This window comes from Dipteris shenzhenensis, chromosome 19 (genome assembly GCF_047967505.1).
Source record: "Dipteris shenzhenensis isolate YYH24624 ecotype China chromosome 19, Dip_SZ_1.0, whole genome shotgun sequence".
NCBI classification, from domain to species: domain Eukaryota; kingdom Viridiplantae; phylum Streptophyta; class Polypodiopsida; order Gleicheniales; family Dipteridaceae; genus Dipteris; species Dipteris shenzhenensis.
In genome coordinates this window covers 50,246,773-50,261,474 of record NC_141614.1, presented here as the reverse complement: position 1 = coordinate 50,261,474, position 14,702 = coordinate 50,246,773, and the positions used below count along the sequence as shown (strand labels likewise).

At 41.3% G+C, this 14,702-nt stretch overlaps 1 protein-coding gene across 3 annotated transcripts in view; it reads right to left on the bottom strand.

Moving 5' to 3' along the window:
• The window catches only part of LOC147890599 (uncharacterized), a 55,585-nt gene that overhangs the window by 18,351 nt on the left and 22,532 nt on the right, over nt 1-14,702 (bottom strand). For all 3 annotated transcript variants that reach the window (XM_087390558.1, XM_087390556.1, XM_087390557.1), the window contains exons 19-20: nt 14,456-14,592; nt 14,213-14,366 (exon numbers count right to left, since the gene is read on the bottom strand). In XM_087390558.1, the coding sequence (XP_087246684.1) occupies nt 14,213-14,366; nt 14,456-14,592 (291 nt within the window). The remainder of the gene's footprint in view (nt 1-14,212; nt 14,367-14,455; nt 14,593-14,702) is intronic.

Sequence of the window (14,702 nt, the reverse complement as noted above, 5' to 3'; positions counted from 1 at the left end):
AGGTATTGGTAAAGTCTACGAACTTTAGGGTGTAGGCTAAAGCTTGTGAAGACTCAAGATTGGTATTCACCTGAATGGCCTAATGCTATTGCCTCCAATACTCCCACCAACCGTGACACCACAGCTCGTGTTCATTGCTTCGATGGCAATGATTGACTACGTGCATCTGCAAGTGCTTTCTGCTTCTGCTTTGCAAGGAGTCTTCTTTCGTTTGGTTGTTTCTCCCTTCGCAAATGTTGCAAAAGTGTCTTCCATTGCCATTTTGATACCGTGCCATTGCTTTCCTCGCCCACAATTTGTTCCTTGTGCCTTGACCAGGCTTTTCAGGTTTCCTATCTCAGAACCTCTGTATGATTCTCTTTTGAGCCATGGTGAACTACGTGTTGCCATTGACGCCATAGCCATGATCCTCCCAGAATAGACCCAGAGAAGCTAGTTTGTGAGGCGAGCAAAGAATAGAAGACAACTTACCCAAAAGAAGACAATGCAAAACCAAAGTCTGCGCAAGGTCACATCAAGGTGCGTGTGGGTTGCGAGGCATTTGCAGGGCGGGGGCAAGTTGCAAGTACTTAATATCGATTTGTCCAAGCAGAATCTGACCTTTGAACTTAATCTCCAGAAGTTTCGAGATTTGCAAGCCAAAGCTACAAAGATGGACCTTGTGACTTTATTGGGATTCTTTGTGGATGGATTGCCGGATTCCTATAAACTCCAAATCAAGAACAATAAATGCACCACTTTGCAAGAGGCCATGAATTATACACGCATATATGATGATACAATGGCCAGTGCAAAGGGAACTGCTACTTTCAAAACAAGTGGGAAGAACAAGAGGAAGTTCTTCCAGTCAGCTTCTGGAACAGGGGAGTCAAAGTCAGTTAACAACGCCCCCAAGAAGAACTTGACTCATACAAAGAATGGCTCGTAAGGAAGGAAAATGGGCTGTTTATCGAGATGGTAGCACTAATTAGAGACTTCAAAACTAGACCCAAAGACTGACATAGACCTCGCCCATGCCTCTAACAACCTTTTTTCAGTGATACAGGATGCCGCTATCAGATCCTTCCCCACGACTGGACCCACATAAGCTCGAGATGGGAAGATGCCTCAAATCCCTTGGTTCGATGATGAGTGCAAAGAGGGGACAACCCACCTTACAGGGGAGCGAACCCTTGGCCAATTGCCCCTATCAAAGGCACAACAGGTATTCCGACGATTGACACACCATAAGAGACGGGCCTTCCTCACACAAGATGGATGAGATTATCACATCGTTTCAAGGAGGAGATCCGACCATTGGATGGAGGCATCTATCAAAGGGGAAGCCACCTATTTCCATCATTGATCCAGATGTGTGGCACACTTATACATGCTCTCTCTATGATGTCCCTATGCAGGCACCACCGCATATGTCCTCTATGCCCAAGCCCAGTACTTGCCACTTGTTCACCACAGAGAATGTACGGGCTGCACTCCATCGGCTACACAATCCGAGAGCATAGAATCATGAGGGCCTACGGATTGAGCACTTTGCACATGGGCAGGAGGTCTTCGCTCCGATCGTAGCATAGATGTTCAACTAGGCAGTATGCCACAGCTTCCCATGTACTTGGAGCACCACCACCAGATGAGGACCCTACGAATACTGGGAATTATCACGCCCTCATGGAATTAGCCACACTTTGGCCAAGATTTATGGATCAGTATTAGAGAGGGAGCTCAGTAGTCATGCAGAGGCTCGAGGACAGCGGGCACTACAACAAGCACGATTCTGGTGGCAGCATTCTACTCTAGATCACATCTTCACCTCTAAGGGCTATCATTGAGGAGGCGAGGTTCAGACACCAGAAAGTCTACACATGCTTTGTAGACTTTCGGAAAGCCTTTGACACTGTCCCGCAATCCCGCATGATCAACAAACTACAAGAGAAGAGACGTTGATTTGGGGTGTGATGAGCATATATTAGTCAGACAAAGGTAGAGTTCGGGCTCCAAGTGATTTATCCATCAATTCAGCTTCACCTACCGGGTTGAGCCAGTGGAGATAGTGCAGTCCTACATATACCTAGGAGCAGTCTTCATAGGACCATCTTCACTATGACTCACACAACCCAAGTGCGACTCACGGGGTCGGAATGCTTTGGCCCAACTAGAGAGACAGTACTTCCAGGCACACTTCCAAGATCCACCCAAGAAGGGCTAGCTTTTCGACATGTTAGTGCGGCCAATTGCCATGTATGCAATACCCTCCAAGCACGACTCACGGGGTCGGAGTGCTTTGGCCCAACTAGAGAGACAGTACTTCTAGGCACACTTCCAAGATCCACCAAATAAGGACTAGCTTTTCGACATGTTAGTGCGGCCAACGGCCATGTATGCAAGCAATACCCTTCTAGGGGAGTGATCTCTCAAAGACAAAGCGGAGGAGATTTTAGTAGCTACAGGTGACTATGGGGTCCAGGATGATTCGGATAAAGTCCTCAATCCTACATGAGATAGTACAGGTAGAGTTCATCATTATACCTCTACAGATTGATGCCACCTTTCAGACTGTGACATTATCTATAGAGTTTAGGACTTATCTCATATGGTTGGTTTGCATTTGACTGGTACAACCAGTGCATGGTGGATAGCCCAAACTGCTAACTATACAGCTCCCAAGAAATGGAAGGGCTTCAAGAAAGCCTTTTATAAATAGTTCATTCCCAAGCAGTTTCGCGACCATGTCCTCCTTGGTTGGGAAAGTATGATATGGATGCAGAAGATACAGTTCAGTCTTATAATTAGAAATTTTGGGACTCATATTTGCAGGTTTCGCCTTTCAAGAAAGTCTTAGACAAGACTCAACTCAGGAAGTATTGGGCAGGACTCACTCCAAAGATACAGGCCCAAGTGAAGGATATCAAAGATATTTCAGATCTTATGCATTCAGCCAATGTGGCTAGTCTTCTGTATATGCAGGATCCTACTACTTTGCCTTCACTACAGGCAGGAATACTGGGGGATAAAAAGCCAACGACCCCCAAGTCCGAGACAAGAGAATTTCCCAAGGCTCAGAAGAGGGGATTTCAGCCTCAGAAGCCCAGAGGAAACCAAGCACAAAAGCCCTATAAGGGAAGAGCACAGTTTACCCCTGAATAGATTGAAACTTTCAAAAAAGAGGGTAAATGCTTCAAATGCGACAAAGAGGGGCATGTGGCTGCCCAGTGTCCAGAAAAGCCTTCAACTACGAAAGGAAAAGAGGCAAAGAAGCCACGGGGACCGCACAAACCAATGGGGGGAGGAATTCCTGATGTATTGGGTCGTGTTTCAAACCCAGAGGAACGAGAATTGCTGCTATCATGGGGCAAGATCAGATACCAGCAAACGCTGATTTTATTTGATCCCGGGGCTAAAGATAACTTTATACCAGAGAATTTAACCCTAAGGCTAGGAATAAAGACGGAGAAGTTGAGCAAGGCCATTCAAGAATGGCCAGAGCTGAAACCTGTGCATGAAGTCTGTAGTTTCCTAGGCATGTGTTCTTACTACAAAAGATTTATCAGGCATTTTGCGGACATAGCCGCTCCACTTCACAACCTTACTAAGAAAAATGCAGCTTTCAGATGGGAAATTCCACAAAAGAAAGCATTCACCTCACTCAAAGAGAAGCTGACCACAGAGCCAATTTTAATAGTTCCAGATTTGTATCAGCCATTTGATGTGGATTGTGATGCTTGTGGGGAGTGTGTTGGGGTTGCATTGCATCAGAATGGTCATGTAGTGGCCTATGAGAGCAGGAGACTCCGGGATTCAAAGAGATATATGGGAATCTATGAGAAAGAGTTACTGGCTGTAATTCATGCCCTCCATACATGGAAGCATTATCTTTTGGGTGCAGACTTTACAATTGAAACAGATCACCAAAGTCTGAGATATTTCTTTACTCAAACAAAGCTCTCCAAGAAGCATATGAAATGGGAAAACATGCTGTCAATGTATCATTTTCAGATTGTCCATACTCCGGTAGTTAGGAACAGAGTGGCAAATGCCTTGTCCTAAAGACCCCAGGTAAACAATGTGACTATTGCTTATCATCGGGATTTGGAAGACATGAGGGAGCAATATGCTAATGATGCAGATTTTGGTGATATTTTACAGCAAGTGCAAGAGGGGCAGTTTACCAGTCACTGTTCCCTGAAAGATGGATATCTAATGAAAGATGACTGCCTATGCATCACCCAGGAGATGAGGAAAAAGATTTTGGAGGAATGCCATGCACCTCCCTATACGTGGGACATAGAGGAATCACAGCAACAACTCAAGCAATAGAGAGGTATTTCTTTTGGCCAAGCATGCAGAAAGATATCACCAGTTTGTCATAGAATACCTTACCTGTCAGAAGGTTAAATATGACAGACGGAAGGCACCTGGCCTACTTATGCCTCTTCCCGTTTCTCAAGCACCGTGGGAAAGTATTGCAATGGACTTCATTTTTTATTTGCCAAGATTGAAGTCAGGGAATGATGGGATCCGGACTATCATTGATAGATTCAGCAAGCAAGCTCATTTCATTCCGGTTCGCAAAACCATAAAGGCAAATCATATGGCTAAGCTTTTCATGGCTAGATCTTTAAGCACCATGGTATGCCTAAGTCCATTGTCAGTGATCGAGATCCCAAAATGACCAGTCTATTCTGGAGAGCTTTATTTGATAATAAGGGGACAAATCTGAATTTTTCTTTTTCCTTCCATCCCCAAACAGATGGTCAAAGTGAGGTAGCAAATTCTACAGCGTTGGATATGCTCAAATACTACGTGGGTGACCAAGGTTCAGACTGGGAAAAATACCTACCATTGGTGGAGTTTGCTTACAAAAACATAGTTCACAACTCCACAGGGAAAGCCCCCTTTGAGGTTATCTATGGAAAGGTGATTCTACCACCTATCCTGAAGACCAAAAGATGAAATATTTGCAGTTGATCAGTTTGTTAGAGACCTCCAAACAGCTTTCAGCCAAGTCCGAACAGCAAATGAAAGGTCTCAAGAAACGCATAAAAGAGCTATAGATAAGCATAGGAGATAGTTAGATCTCAAGGAAGGAGATTGGGTGCTTTTAAAGTTCGAGAAGGCTAGGCTCCGATAGTTAGATCTCAAGGAAGGGGATTGGGTGCTTTTAAAGTTCGAGAAGGCTAGGCTCCGCAAGTTAAAGGGCAAATGAAAGGTGTATGCAAAGTTATCTCTTAGATATTATGGCCCTTTCAGGGTTACAGAAGAAATTAATAAGGTTGCATACAGATTGGCACTACCAGAGCATTGGAGGATTCACAATGCCTTTCAGGTGAGTCTTCTAAAGAAATTTCATGAGCTAGAGCCTATAAAGCCAGTAGCAGAGGATCCACCAGAAGTGGATGAGCTGGAGGAAGGCCTTAAACCAGAGCAGATTGTGTACCATACTGTACTCAAAGGCCCTCTCGGCAAGGAATTTTACAGGTATCTTGTAAAATTCAATAATTATTCGGCATTGGATGCCAAGTGGATGGATGAAGACATGTTGTCTACTTATCCACAGCTTTTGGATATTTACAAGGAAGCATTTCAGTTGAGGTCAACTGAAAAGAAGCTGAGGGGATGTCACCAAGCTGTAAATACTCCAAAGTCAAAGTTCAAGTTGACCATCTATTGATCATAATTATTTAGTTCTTCATTGATTTAATTATGTTCAAAGAGTTACATTTATTTCGTCAAAATATTGACTTAGGTCAAAGATACCTAACCTCAGTTTTGTGAGCCTAACTCCAATTAGGAAGATTTGGCTTCAGCCAAGATGGTTAACCGCGGCTAACCAAGGAACCAAAGCGCTGACTTCGGTCAGAGAGTACAACTTCGGTCAACGAAACTTGGCTCATGCCAAGAGGGTTGACCTTGTTAACCAAGGTGCACCAACTTTGGTTGGAGAGACTTGGCCATAATTAAGGCACTTTGACTGATGGTCAAGCCCCTTAATTACGACCAAGAGGGTTGACCTCGGTCAACTAAGAATTAGTTTTATGTTTTGTTCACATGTTTGCTTGGTGGGGACGCCACCGTGACTAGGATTAGTCCACATATCATTATTTGCATGCAAGGCGCTAACCTTTAATGGGTGCCATGGTTGTGCGCTTTAGTTTATTATTGCAAGTACCAAGCGGGGTTGATAACCCAAGCGCTTTGGAGCTCTATGCGCAGCCAAGAGGTGTCCATGTGACCAAGGGGCTATGAAGACTCTAGAGCTTTGCCCTTTGTGGCATGTAGCTAAAATTTAGATAATTGTTTTAACAAGTGGCATGTTGCCAAATGAATGATCCTTGAGCTCTTGTAAAACTATTCACGTTTTGAATTTTGGTAACAACAGCTCTACGCTGAACTCTCTGTACTCAGAAATAAAGACTTTTCAATGAATAAAGACCTTTGGGGGGGTCCAGCCCTACAATTTGTCCTAGGCCCTAGTGTGCTAGGGGGAAGAGAGAGAGTTGTTTGCTGTAATTGAGGTTACAAGTAGACACATGTTATGCAGGTGTATCCACATGGTTTGCCAAACACAACTTTAAGATGGACAAGAGATGACATTAATCGTATCATATGGTTAGATCTCCTCCATCTCCATACATCTCGGACTTGGGATGGGGACCAAGTTCCCCCACCAAAACCCAATGCTATTGTGACCACTTCCTGAGAGTATTGGAGGAGAGATTCATTATCAAACCCCGGTATCTTGAGGATAGAGGAGTCTCACATGCCTTGAGGATCACCATTGGACAGATACAAGTATGATCCCATCAATGGAATATTGAACAAAATATGCTACAAAAACTATGGCAAGACCCGAGGGCAAAAATGCAGTTCTACAAAAAGGAAATTAATCCAATAGAAAGCTATAAAATAAAAATTTATTTTTCAGTCCACACGAAAAATGCTCCCTTCTTCTGCATAGCACAGAGTGGTGAAGCAATTTCAGCAAAATGGCGTATAAATTGCCTGTAGTACGAGCATACGCCCAAAAAGCTTTGTACTTAATGCAAATTCTTAAGCTGTGGCCGGCTGCAAATCGCTTCAATCTTCGTAGGATCCATACACACTCCATCCTTAGAGATAATGTGCCCTAGAACGTGAATCTCAGGCATAAAGAATTCACTTTTCTTTGCATTTACAACCAGCATATGCTTGCTTAGTTCTACAAACACAATTGCCAGATGCTTCTAGTACTCTGCCTCATCTTTATCATGTCATCGAAGAAAGTGCCCACAAAAGCCCTATGCTCACGGAAGATTCTGTCCATCATTTGATTAAAGTGGTAGGAGCATTTGTAAGCCCAAATGGCATAACTAAGAACTCATACAACCCAAAGCTAGTTCTAAAGGCTGTCTTGGACACATCCTCTGGACAAATGCGTATCTGACGATACCCACTCTTGAGATCTATGCGACTGAAAATGGCTGACCCTTCCAATCTGTCCAAGATATCATCAAGCCTTTTAATTTAAAATCTGTTTTTTATGAATGCATCCATTCTCCTTCCTCCAGGCCTACGTATGGCCACTCCACATGCATTCCCATCACAAAGAAGAAGATGGAGAGGAAAGAAAAAGTCTTGAACATGTTTCAAATGGCCACCCCTCCTTACACATTCCCATCACACAAAGCAAAGCAACAGTTTAGAACATGTTTCATAGCTGTAATACGATTGTAAGCATAGACTATTGTTGGAAAAAATGGTTGGAAGCATTTTGTGAGCAATAGCTAGCAAAGTGGAGCTTATTGGTTCAGGCCAATCCATTGCTACTGTCGCCCTTCATTCCCTCCCCGTCAATCCACGATAGGTTAGAGGTTGGAATGGGTTACACGGAACTTTGGGTTAGGTACGTAGAGTTAGCAAGTTTACACAAATATTTTAAGCCTTACTTTAACGAATATGTGAGTAACGCAAATGTTCAAGTTTAAGATTCTATGGCTTTTCTAGCATGTCAATTTTCCATGCCAAAATAAAGATATTGATCTTTGAATGGAGGTGGAAGCATTAGTATCACGAAAGTCATGAATTTTTAAAGCAATGGTAGCCATTATGAATATTTTGTACCCCCTCAGATTGAAAGAAGAGAGTTCCATACTAAGAAACCAATGGAAAATCAAAAATCAGAGTAGACTGAGACCTTTCATAAGGAAAATAAGTGTTTCCATGTGGAAAAGAGGGGCATATGGCTGCCCGGTGCTTGAAAAGTGTACGGGCTTAAGGGAGCATAAAAAGCCACAAGAGCCATCAAAAGACTTTGGCAAGTGGAGTCCTTGATGTACTGGGGAGAGTGGCCAATCCAAAGGCAAAATAACTTTGCCTATTTTGGGGCAAAGTAAGAGATCAGAATGTTTTGATACTGTTTGACCAAGGAGCTACAAATAGCTTCATTTTTTAGTGAGAATAGGGAATAAAACAGAAGAGTTGAGAAGAGCACTAGACTCCCAAGTAAATATCATGTTCCATCATTGGGAAGTTTAGGATTGATTCACATCTAGGGTTATGGGGTTCAAGAAGATTTCTCTCTCAAGTAAAGCATCGTGATGTAGTCTTAGGAATTCCTTGGTTTTATAGAAAGGAAGTACAACTTTTGATTCTCAGGAGTATTCCTGTTGTATCAAATGCTTCACTTCCAAAATCAATGAAGTCTTTTGTTTTTTGTATACCAAAACAAGAACAAAACTCCATCTATGATATTTATCAAAGATAAGGAAAATGATGCAAAAACCAAATTGAGACCGTTGAACAAGGAACATTTTCAGTTTTTGGAGTCTTTCAAGTTTGTTTCTCATAGACCATTCCAAAAGAATTACCACTAGAGCATCCAGAGGATCACACCATCGAGCTCATACCAAGGAGTAAACCTCCAAACCATCTACCTTACAGGATGAGCACAGTCAAGAGAGAAGAAATTGTGACTCAAGTACAAGATCTCCTTTCTAAAGGGCTCATTAGACCCAGTTCTTCACCTTTTTGTTCACCTGTGTTACTAGTTTAGAAAAAGGACGGGTCATTTCACGTGTGTGTGGGCTACATAGCTCTTAACAAAATAACCATAAAATTTTGTTTCCCTATTCCGTGCATAGATGATGTGTTGGAGGGATCCTTAGAATTTAGCATGATAGATGTAAAAAGTGAGGTATCATCAAACATGTATAAATCCCAAGACATACATAAACAACTTTTCGGACCACTTTTGGATATATATAAATATATATATACCTAGATGAATCCAGGAACATTCCCAAACTCATCCTCTAAAAACACAACATAGTGCAGTTTCAATCTCACGATAGTCACTCATAAGATTGAAAACCATAAACTCCATCACGCATAGTAGGGACTAGCTACTATGACACCCCCACTGACATCATCAGCACCCAACAATGGGTGTAGACCATAGTATAAAAGTATGATCTCACACATACAAATCCACACACCCACACATACTTGAGCATCCACGTATACAAAGTCTTCGTACTGAGTTTCTATCGACACTACGGAGGTGAAGGGCAAACTCAGCCATGATGAAGGCTAGCACTAAAGGAGAAGGCTAATCAAAAAGTAGTCCAAATCTCTTCACTCAAGCTACAACGGCTTGTGAAGTCTAAACGATTTCATTTTAGTCTCTCCTAAACAAGCATCTAAATCTAAATCTAGCCGGTAGGGCAACACACCATTTAAGATAGAAAGAATTATCGCAATACCAGCAGGCCGCAACTTGGACAAAAACTTCACAAGGTGAAATTTGCATGTCCGCTAATACGGCAGAAGCATATACCTAGATGAATCCAAGAACATTCCCAAACTCATCCTCTAAAAACACAACATAGTGCAGTTTCAATCTCACGATAGTCACTCATAAGATTGAAAACCATAAACTCCATCACGCATAGTAGGGACTCGCTGCTATGACATCCCCACTGACGTCATAATTTTTTTTTCCAAATAAAGGCACTGTTAGGACTTCATTGGGATATGGTTTGAAAATTTGTAAGCATACAAACATTCAGATTTGTGAACTTTCAGATTGAGAGAGAGAGAGAAAGAGAGAGATGCAATGTTACAAAAAATAAAGGCAATGCTAAAGATCCGACTTGAAAATTTTGCAAAAAGCATTCAAATGAAAAGATTTGAAAATTAAAACCTGAAATTTTATTCCTTGAACTTAAAGGAACCGAAGAATCCCAACCTTGAGACCCAGCAGAGAGTGACTTTAATAACCCGTCATAGAGGGGTCATGCTACACATATATATAGAGAGAGAGTATTGGTATAAAAAATCCACACACCCACACATACTTGAGCATCCATTTATACAAAGTCTTCGTACTGAGTTTCTATCGGCACTCCGGAGGTGAAGGGCAAACTCAGCCATGACGAAGGCTAGCACTAAAAGAGAAGGCTAATCAAAAAGTAGTCCAAATCTCTTCACTCAAGCTACAACGGCTTGTGAAGTCTAAACGATTTCATTTTAGTCTCTCCCAAACGAGCATCTAAATCTAAATTTAGCTGGTAGGGCAACGCACCATTTAAGATAGAAAGAATTATCGCAATACCAGCAGGCCACAACTTGGACGAAAACTTCACAAGGTGAAATTTACATGTCCGCTAATACAGCAGAAGCATATACCTAGATGAATCCAGGAACATTCCCAAACTCATTCTCTAAAAACAAAACATAGTGCAGTTTCAATCTCATGATAGTCACTCATAAGATTGAAAACCATAAACTCCATCATGCATAGTAGGGACTAGCTACTGTGACATTCCCACTGACGTCATCAACGCCCAACAGTGGGTGTAGACCATAGTATAAAAGTATGCTCTCACACATACAAATCCACACACCCACACATACTTGAGCATCCATTTTTACAAAGTCTTCGTATTGAGTTTCTGTCGGCACTCCGGAGGTGAAGGGCAAACTCAGCCATGATGAAGGCTAGCACTAAAGGAGAAGGCTAATCAAAAAGTAGTCCAAATCTCGTCACTCAAGCTACAACGGCTTGTGAAATCTAAACGATTTCATTTTAGTCTCTCCCAAAAGAGCATCTAAATCTAAATCTAGCTGGTAGGGCAATGCACCATTTAAGATAGAAAGAATTATCGCAATACTAGCAGGCCACAACTTGGACGAAAACTTCACAAGGTGAAATTTGCATGTCCGCTAATACGGCAGAAGCATATACCTAGATGAATCCAGGAACATTCACAAACTCATCCTCTAAAAACACAACATAGTGCAGTTTCAATCTCACGATAGTCACTCATAAGATTGAAAACCATAAACTCCATCACACATAGTAGGGACTAGCTACTATGACATCCCCACTGACGCCATCAGCGAACAATAGTGGGTGTAGACCATAGTATAAAAGTATGCTCTCACACATACAAATCCACACACCCACACATACTTAAGCATCCATTTATACAAAGTCTTCGTACTGAGTTTCTATCGGCACTCTGGAGGTGAAGGGCAAGGCAAACTCAGCCATGACGAAGGCTAGCACTAAAGGAGAAGGCTAATCAAAAAGTAGTCCAAATCTCTTCACTCAAGCTACAACGGCTTGTGAAGTCTAAACAATTTCATTTTAGTCTCTCCCAAACGAGCATCTAAATCTAAATCTAGCTGGTAGGGCAATGCACCATTTAAGATAGAAAGAATTATCGCAATACCAACAAATGCCCCTTGGTCTTACAAATGCTCCATCCAACTTCAATCAGATGATGGATCAGATTTTTAGACCCCATCGGCATCTCACAAGTACCTTCTTCGATGATAGCCTTGTATTCTCAAAGTTGGAAGAAGAGCACAAGAAACGCTTAGCCATAGTGTTTCGGAAATTGCATGATAACAAGATCTATATCAATGGGAAAAAGAGTGCTTTCTTTCTCAATAAGATCCATTATCTAGGGCATATGATTTCTAAAGAGGGTGTGCAGATGGATCCTACTAAAAGTCAAAGCCATCCAAGAATGGCCTGAACTCAAAACACTCCATAAAGTACGAAGTTTCTTGGATCTTTATTCTTATTATTAGAGACTCACAGAGGGATCATGAAGAACCTGCAAGAAGGACAATCCTCCCGCTTGTATTCTCTCAAGGAAAGATATCTTATGAAAGATGACCATTTATGTGTCAACAAGAATATGAGGATGAAAGTAATGGAGTCTCATGCACCTCCTTATGCGGATCACAAGGAATTACTTCAACCACTCAAGCATTGGAAAGATATTTCTTATGGCTAGGTATGCAAAAGGATATCCATAAGTTTGTGGCAAAATGCCTTATTTGTCAAAAGGTAAAATATGAAAGAAAAAAAACACCCATACTTTTAATGCCTCTTCTAGTGCCCCAGGCACCATGGGAAAGCATAGTTATGGATTTTGTCTTTGATCCAACTAGGTCTAAACAGGGGAATGATGGTATATGGACTATCATTGATAGATTCAACAAATAGGCACATTGCATAACTATTAAAGCAGACCACACGGCAAGAGTATTCTTGGCATAGATCTTCAAGCATCATGGAATAGTAAGTGACACAGTCCCTATCCTGGAGAGGATTGTTGGATAATATGGAGACCAAGTTAGAATTTTCACCTTCTTTTCACCCTAAGATCGATGGCCAAAGTAAAATTGCAACTTCAACAATGTTAGATCTTTTGAAATGCTATGTGGAATTAGAATGGGAGAAGTATCTTCCATTAGTGGAGTTTGCTTACAGCGACACCATTCATAGCTCCACAGCAAAAGCACCTTTCGAAAGTGGTTTATGGCTAGGTGATCCTCTACACTCAATGACTTTGTGAATATGTCATGCACCTACTCATCTGTCTTGACATACGTTAGAGAAAAGCATAAGAAGGTTGTGGACAATCATAGAAGAGGATTGAATTTCTGAAAAGGAGATTGGGTGTTACTCCAATTCGAGAAAGGAAGGCTCCAAAGATGAAGGGCAAAGAGAAGGTGTATCCAAAGCTTTCCACTAGGTATTATGGACCTTTTTGGATCATTGAGGCAATCAACGAAGTTGCATACCAAATAGAGTTGCCCAAGCATTGGAAGATTTACTATGCTTTTCATGTGAGTCTTCTGAAGATGTGCCAAGGACCTAGGCCTATAGAGCCAATTTTGGAAGAGCCACCAAAGGTGGAAGAGATGGAGAAGATCCTCCAAACCTAAGCAAATTTTCTATCATACAGATAAGAAAGAGCCTAAGGCAAGGTCACCCAAAGGTACCTTGTAAAGTTCAAGAGTTCGGCATTGGATGTCAAGTGGGTGGATGCAAAATTAATCTCAAAGTATCCACAAATACTGTAACTATAAAAAGAGGCTTTTCAGTTGGGGACAACTATTTAGAAGCAAAGGGCATGTCACGGAATAGTACCCAAGAAATAAACTAGAGTAGGATTAGTCAAGGACACAAGTATGCATGCATTGGCTAACAAATAATAGATGAAATGTGTTGGAATTGCTTTATTTGTGATGTAGGTCTAGAGAGTGGTAAATTCACCCACGTTTTAAGGGGGAATGCCATTTGAAATGGGGCAACCAGCTTTAAAGAGGGTCCCACATGTGAAAAGAAGCTACAATTAGTGGAGCGCCTAGTTTTTAAAGAAAGCTTGTGTTTCAGTAAAGCCATCTTATTTCAGTTAAAGCACCACCAAGCTTTATGCGAAAAGCTAGAATTCTGTAAAAGCATAGGCTGGCTTCCAAGCCTATACATTCACAAGCTCTCAAGCTCTCAGGCACATTCGAGCTCATTCAGCCTTCATGCTCCCTCTAAAGCTATCCCTGTATCAAACTGATGTTTTCAAGTAATTTTAAAGGTATGATAATTGCATCAGAAAAACTAGACCAAGCTAAAAGTACGTCACTCACGAAAATTATTGAAAGGTAGGATAATTGCATCAGAAAATCTAGACCAAGCTAAATTTACTTCACTCACTTGCTTTTGTAATTTTAAAAAGACAAAAAAGATTATGATAGAACCAAAGTATTTATATTTAGAAGACAGAGACACATAGTTTTGCTTGCCTAGCAAGGAAGCTCAACATTTGAAGAAAATGTAAATTTTGAAGTCTTTTCTAATGAACTTGCATTTATATCTTTTCTAATGAACTTAGATTGATTTCTTTTTGAAGTCTTTTCTAATGAGCTTGGATTGATATCTTACCAAAATAACCCAATTATGCCATATACTTTTTCGAAATGTCGATCCAAACGTGAATACAAAAGCAGAAGTTATGAATTGAAAATACATCGTAAAAAACAGCACAGTTGATTCCCAATTATCCCCAAGTGTCCACCAGCTTGCACCATGGGAGTACCTACAAGATACAAACATTGCCCAATGTTGGAAGATTGATAGCTAAAATTGCATAAATGACCTATTGAAAACCCCCAACAACATCCTTACTTTGCTGGCCATTTGACATAGTCCGGTTGCCCTTGCATGAAGATGACAGCCCCGATTAGGAAAATCAGATTTATTGACCATACGCCAAAAACAGAGGCCACATTTATTGGGCCAAAGAGACTTGAAGTGGGCCTTTCCTACAATTTAAAACAAATGTATTTTAGAGTACAGAAAATTGCTTAATAGTTTTGCTTTCATACTTGCATGTTCAAATTTTGTGAATGTGATCCTAGTAAATCAGATAAGT